The following is a 7,149-nucleotide window of genomic DNA, read 5'->3' as shown; positions in this document are numbered from 1 at the left end:
ATACTCACTGAAGTGCTTGACTTAACCCTACAACAAGGCTTCTAACATAATCATTCCTGGATGTGAGATTCTTTGAGTCGGTCTCAGTGTGTGCTCTTCATTCATTCATCCAACAAATATATATTAAACCTCCACTAGGTGCCAGATACTTTGGTAGGCACAGGGATAAAATGGTGACTAATATATACAAAGTCATTGCTCTCACAGAACTTTCATTCTAGGAGGGAAGACAGCCAAGAAAATAAGCAATAACTATAAAGTGTGTTATATATATAACCAGTAGCTATGAAATGCAATGACCACCAGGGGGCAGATGCTCCAACCGGTAGCTATGATGTGCACTGACCACCAGGGGGCAGACTCTCAACACAGGAGCTGCCGAGCGATGGCAACTTTGCAGAGTGCCCTCTCGCACTCCGGGACCCCTCGGGGGATGTCGGACTGCTGGTTTTGGCCAGATCCCCACAGGCTAGGCCGAGGGACCCCACCTGGTGAAGGGAACCCACTCACTCCGCAGATGCCCTTTGAGCCCCAATGCCACCCCAGGTGTGGCTGGCCAGGGAGGACTGCAGGAGGTTGTGTCTAGAGTGTGTCTGGCCCTTCTGGGCCAGTCCCACCCTGCCGGCCACCTTCTAATTAATTTCCTTTCAATGTGCATGAATCTGTGTACCGGGCCTCTAGTATAATATAATAGTGGAAGTACAGGCCATATGAAAGTTTGGAACTTAGTTATTTAATTGGCTAACATCTGAATTGAAATCTAGTAAAACAGTTCCATTATACAGATTTGAATTAATAATCCCTAAACTCTAATCTACAATTTTTAAAATCTTTATTTTACAGTTGGTGGGTTCAAAGTGGGATTGGACCTTCTTGTGGAATTTGAATTCCGCACAACTAGAACCACCGGGGTTCTCCTGGGAATCAGCAGCCAGAAAATGGATGGAATGGGTATTGAAATGATTGATGAAAAGGTAAGCGGCAGCTGTCTACATATTTCTGATTTCTTCATGAAGCTTGTTCTTTAATGAGAGAAAGCTAGATTGTATCTTTTCATTCTTCAGGGATTATCTCAATTATGTGCGTTTTTAACACACTTATTCTGTAGATCAATGTAAACTTTAAATGTGCTAATCCTACAGTAAGCCAATTGTGTTGACTAATAATGGATGAAATAGTTTTAGATCTCAAGCTCTTACTGTTCTCCTCTTTGTAAATATAGTTTATGAAACTCTTGGTTTTAGTGGGGGAGAAAGTAGGAGTCTTCGATTGTCTAAAATAAGTCTTTGCCTCTTATAGTAATAGGTGGCTCAATTTCTATTTAAAAGCATCCATATACCATTTCAAAAAAAAGTTATAATAAATTTATATTATATATTTTGTTAATTTGCTTACAATGGATGATCCAATATAAACACCTCTTTACTCCTTGGCTGCCTATCAACAGCCCCCTGCAGTGGGACTGTTACCAGTGGGAGTGGAGTTCTTGCAATGTCAGGAGGTTAAAGAATTTCTTGATGCCGAAACCGGTTTGGCTCAGTGGATAGAGTGTTGGCCTGCGGACTGAAAGGTCCCAGGTTCGATTCCGGGCAGGGGCATGTACCTGGGTTGCGGGCACATCCCCAGTAGGAGATGTGCAGGAGGCAGCTGATCGATGTTTCTCTCTCATCGATGTTTCTAACTCTCTATCTCTCTCCCTTCCTCTCTGTAAAAAATCAATAAAATATATTTTAAAAAAAAGAATTTCTTGAGACTCGAACAGGAGGATGAGTAATATTTATTTGGGTGGAAAATAAAACCCTGGGCTTCCAATTGTCCCATTTCCCTCCATCCTAACATGGAAAAAGTCTAACCATGTCTTCAGCCGGGTCAGAATAAAGGCCACTGCCCATAGTTTCTGCTCCACATTAAAATAAGTCCAATCCAGAATCTGTGTGTCAGGTCATGTGGTTGTGGAGAGAGAACACACAAACACACGGATGAGTGAGGGCCATGGAGCAAGAGAGAACAAGACAGTGAGGGAACCCTAGCCAGTTTGGCTCAGTGGATAGAGCGTCGGCCTGCGGACGAAAGGGTCCAGGGTTCGATTCCGGTCAAGGGCACATACCTTGGTTGCAGGCTCCTCCCTTGCACGGCTCTGGTTGGGGCTCATGCAGGAGGCAACCAATCCATGTGTTTCTCTCACATCGATGTTTCTGTCTTTCTCTCTCTCCTCCACTCCCACTGAAAATCAATGGAAACATATCTTCAGGTGAGGAGTAACAGACAAAAAAAGACAGCGAGGTAATTCTTCGGGGATTTTAATCAGGAGCTTCTTCAAGCTAATCAATTAACTTTCCAAGATTTCCACACTTCTTTTTTTTTAATATATTTTATTGGTTTTTTTACAGAGAGGAAGGGAGAGGGGTAGAGAGTTAGAAACATCGATGAGAGAGAAACATCGATCGGCCGCCTCCCGCACACCCCTCACTGGGGATATGCCCGCAACCAAGGTACATGCCCTTGACCGGAATCGAACCTGGGACCCTTCAGTCTGCAGGCCAATGCTCTATCCACTGAGCCAAACCGGTCAGGGCAGATTTCCACACTTCTGATGGGGTTGTCCCCCTTGGAGGAAGAGCGTGGTGTGAAGCTGTAGTTGCCTGGTGAAGCTTCCCAGGTGACTTTGCTTTCTTTCCTTTATTCATATTAATAGCAAATTACAACGATAACAGGACCACCTATGTGTATATACTTTGTACGATAGGGGGCAGGTAAAAAGAGTAAGGCAAAGCAAGAAATTTCACAAGTTTTCTTTCTGGCTATTAAATAGGAATCATACTTCAACTCTGTTTTTCCACTCATAGGGTACTGTTGCCTCCCAAGAAGAAACACTGCATCATGACCCAAAATATGCAATCCTTTGCCTTCTCCTTGCCTCCTCTGGGCCTTCAAACCATCGTCAAAGGAAATAAAGCAAAAAGATCCAGGAGCATAGAGGCTAAAGGGGGAACAAATAAGCAACACTTCATAGTTTTGCCAGATTTTCAAAACATGCTTTCCCTACATCTTGGAATAAACTTCATTTCATCACCTGCTTATAATCACAGTTACTATCAACTTGTCAGGGTATCAAGTTCCACTACCATGCCCCTGGATTCCTCTCCACGCTACCGTTATTGCAAACTCCACCCAATACAGTAAAGTCTTAACTAATATTTACACCACGGCATAGTTTACAAACTTTTCACGTATTTTCTTGTACGTTTAATCTTCTTTTTAAAACTCCTGTTTCTTTTACCTTGTCAAAAGTGTTGCCAGATGGACTGTTTTTAATGTTTCAGTATGTTTCTTTTCTTCGTCAGCTTCAAAAGAATTCTGTCATCTCGAATTTCAGGGACCCGTTCCGTGTTACTGAAAACAGCTTTTTCTCATTTAGGCAAGAACTACCAATCTAAGTGGTTCATTGTTAAGAATTTAACTGGCCTTCTGGTCCAAAGTCTTTGGCACCTGTGACATGAAGCCTGCCCCCAAAAAGTAATTTATGTAACTCTCAATCCTATATATGAAATGGAATCCATAAAGGAAAAAAACACACACATATGAATAAAACATCAAAAGCTTAAATTGAAAAAGAACCAATAACCTTTTAAAATGAATTTGTAAGCCAAATTAATGAATCACTCTAAACATCTTTTAAGAAAATGTTATAAGGTTCACTAAGAACGATCACATTTTAAAAAGATCTATGGTAGAATTTTCCCTGTTTATTTGTCAGCTAGTCTCGAGTTATATGTCACATTTTCTAAAAGCAGATTTATCACTAGCCTCACACATCTTGCCTACTGCTCCCAACAATGCCCCAAAGCAAAGATCATAATTTGCGACTCCTGGTCTTTAATTTGTGTTTCAGTTTTAGTCGTTTTTAAACATATTTTTATTTGATTTTTTTTTGAGAGAGAGAGAGAGAGAGGAAGAGAAAGGGAGAGAGAGAGAGAAACATAGAGAAACATCGATTGGCGCCCCCTGTATGCCCCTCACCAGGGATCGAGCCCACAACCCAGGCATGTGCCCTGACCGGGAATTGAACCAGGGCCCTCTTGATGCATAAGTGGACCTTCAGCCACGAAGCCACACCCGCTGGGCAGTTTTAGTCATTTTTGTTTTTTTAATTTTAATGACCCCATTATGTTCATTTCAAACTACTCCAGCTGATGTCTTTCCTAGAGACCTAACAATTTTTATCATGTGAACCATCACATGAAACCGTCCATGACTGTTCACTTTGTTCCTTTCTAGATTATGTTTCACGTAGACAATGGCGCCGGCCGATTCACTGCTGTCTATGATGCCGGGGTCCCAGGGCATCTGTGTGACGGACAATGGCATACAGTCAGGGCCAACAAGATCAAGCATCGCATTGAGCTGACAGTGGATGGGAACAGGGTGGAAGCCCAGAGCCCAAACCCAGCCTCTACATCAGCTGACACCAATGACCCTGTGTTTGTTGGAGGTTTCCCAGGTGAGCACTGTCTAACCCAGTAAAAATTCCTTTGCTGTATTGTGTTCATGATTTTTAAAACATTTATATTTCTATAAATATGTCCAAGAATGTGTGCTTAAGTAGACTTGCTTCCTCGCTTTAGAATCTGCTCCCATAAATAACACCTTCCCTCACATTTCCAGCGTATAAAATGAGCATATTACTTATAGAAACCACATGAGACTGAACTTTTCATGATAGCCCCCAAGTTTCATTCGTGGGGTGATGGAGGATAGTGGAAATGAAGTTGGCTTATAAAAGATAAGAGGCATTTAACAATAACCAAGGCCAGAGTTGGTGTTCTTTCTGAATTTTTAAAAATTAATATACCCGAGGAATCATAAAAGGTATGGAACTTATTTCCTCAACTTCTGGAATTCATTGGGTTAAATGTAGCTAATTTCCCCCTTAGGTTATTTTAGAGTTTATACTTATATTACAGGGAAACCCAAGTAATAACTGCAATCGAAATCCCTCTCCAGCACATTAAAAATAGCTTGTGAACTGCAGAGAGTTACCTGAAGTGCCTATAAACAAGAGAGCCCAACTTGATGAGAAATAAGCCAAGTGCCTCTTAACAAGTACGGCACTAACAGACTCCTGGAATGGCCTTTCAGCATTCTGGCAAGAAGCTTTTGTCCCCATGTATGGTTAAGCTCCTCTGCTTAGCAAAACAAGCAACATGTATATTCAGCAGTGGTTGACTGAGGAAAAGCTACAGGATTCTAATGAGGACCAATTCAGAGCGCCTCTTTTCCAAAGTGGCTTCTGTTTTAACAAGTAGGTTTTAACAAGACCTACTTCTGCTTCAATCAGGATAAGCCCTAAGATAGTATGAAGAAGATAATATTTTTCTTCATTCACAGCCTATGAAATGATATCCTGGTTAGCACCTAGTAGGCCTGCTGGGAGACAGGAGTCTCTCCCTAATGAGAGGAAGATTTTGCATGCGTTTTCAACCAATTTTACCTTTCGAATTTTATTTTTACAATGTAAGAATGGAATAAGTCACCACTAAAAGCCCATGTCTGAATTCAGTAAAGTACTTGATCCATGGCTTTTTTTTAATCAATAAATTTAATAATTATGCCATAACTGTAAAAGTGTTCATTCTAAACCAAATGATTTGTTTGATGTCTTTAAGTGTGTGCCTCCAAATTTTATAATCTCTATATAAATATAAGCCTAAGCAACTGTCCAACCATTTGAGTAGCTATGACATGCACCGACCACCAAGGGGCAGATGCTCAACTCAGGAGCTGCTGAGCTGCGGTGACTTGGCAGCTGTGGTTCTCAGGTGACGCACCTGGAACCAGAGAGAAGGGAGCCTGATTCCGGGGTGCGTCACCCGCGAACCACCCTCTCACAATCGGGGACCCCTCGGGAGATGTCGGAGAACCGGTTTCAGCCTGCGCAGGCCAGGCTGAGAGACCCCGCCGGTACACAAATCTGTGCACCAGGTTTCTAGTACATTACCATAAAAAGCTAATATTTCTCTACAAGTTTAACTCTTAGGAAAGCTAAGAATCACTAAGTTTGCATAAAAACCTTCCAATTTAATCTCAAACCAGCAGTTGACTTTGAAACATGCTCTTCTGTATAGTGGCTGCATTTCAAACCTACGCCCTCTTTGCTTTGCTTTTCAGATGGCCTTAACCAGTTTGGCCTCACAATCAACGTTCCGTTCAGAGGTTGCATCCGATCCCTGAGGCTCACCAAAGGCACGGGCAAGCCACTGGAAGTTAATTTTGTTAAGGCCCTGGAACTCAGGGGCGTTCAACCCGTGTCATGCCCAGCTTAATAACAAAAATACATTTAACCCCCAAGGAGGGTTCTTCAAAACAAGTATATCAAGTAAAACAAATATATTTTACCTGTGTATGTTACGAAAACTAATCTGTGCATGTATATTTCTGTACTCAGATGGTGCTAATTCAGATCCAAGACTGAATTTTAATTCCAGTTCTTTCTCAAGTCCACGAATATTAAACCAACCATTTCATTCTAAATAATCGCTTGTTTTGTGTGATTTTTTAAATATGTTTTTATTGATTTTAGAGAGAGAGGAAGGGAAAGGGAAAGAGAGATAGAAACATAGATGAGAGAAACATCGATCGGCTGCCTCCTGCACTCCCATTATTGGGGATCCAGCCCAGGCATGTGCCCTGATGGGGAATTGATCAGGTGACCTCTTGGTTCATGGGTTGACGCTCAACCACTTAGCCACACCGGCCGGGCATTTTGTGTGATTTTTAAGGGTAAAAGGCAACTGACCATAAACTGTTGAATTTGCAACATGCCCTAGAGCAGTGATTCTCAACCTTCTGGCCCTTTAAATACAGTTCCTCATGTTGTGACCCAACCATAAAATTATTTTCGTTGCTACTTCATAACTCCAATGTTGCTACTGTTATGACTCATAAGGTAAATATCTGATATGCAGGATGGTCTTAGGCAACCCCTGTGAAAGGGTCGTTCGACCACCAAAGGGGTCTCGACCCACAGGTTGAGAACCACTGCCCTAGAGTCATCTCAAGAAGAGCTCAAATGTAATTTGTGAAGGCGCCTTTTTTTTTTTTTACTAACTTCTATTAATACTTTTATCATCCTTTTCCATGTATGTCAGC

At 41.8% G+C, this 7,149-nt stretch overlaps 1 protein-coding gene across 3 annotated transcripts in view; it reads left to right on the top strand.

Moving 5' to 3' along the window:
- LAMA2 (laminin subunit alpha 2) overlaps positions 1 to 6,446 on the top strand; it is a 452,538-nt gene extending 446,092 nt beyond the window's left edge. For all 3 annotated transcript variants that reach the window (XM_023759137.1, XM_014461101.2, XM_014461100.2), the window contains 3 exons: positions 844 to 974; positions 4,279 to 4,501; positions 6,169 to 6,446. In XM_023759137.1, coding sequence (XP_023614905.1) covers positions 844 to 974; positions 4,279 to 4,501; positions 6,169 to 6,323 — 509 coding nt within the window. In that variant the 3' untranslated portion in view covers positions 6,324 to 6,446. The remainder of the gene's footprint in view (positions 1 to 843; positions 975 to 4,278; positions 4,502 to 6,168) is intronic.
- The last annotated feature ends 703 nt before the right edge of the window (positions 6,447 to 7,149 follow it).

This window comes from Myotis lucifugus, unplaced genomic scaffold (genome assembly GCF_000147115.1).
Source record: "Myotis lucifugus unplaced genomic scaffold, Myoluc2.0 scaffold_150, whole genome shotgun sequence".
NCBI lineage: Eukaryota > Metazoa > Chordata > Mammalia > Chiroptera > Vespertilionidae > Myotis > Myotis lucifugus.
The sequence above is the reverse complement of the archived record's forward strand: the minus strand, read 5'-3'. Positions and strand labels throughout refer to the sequence as shown.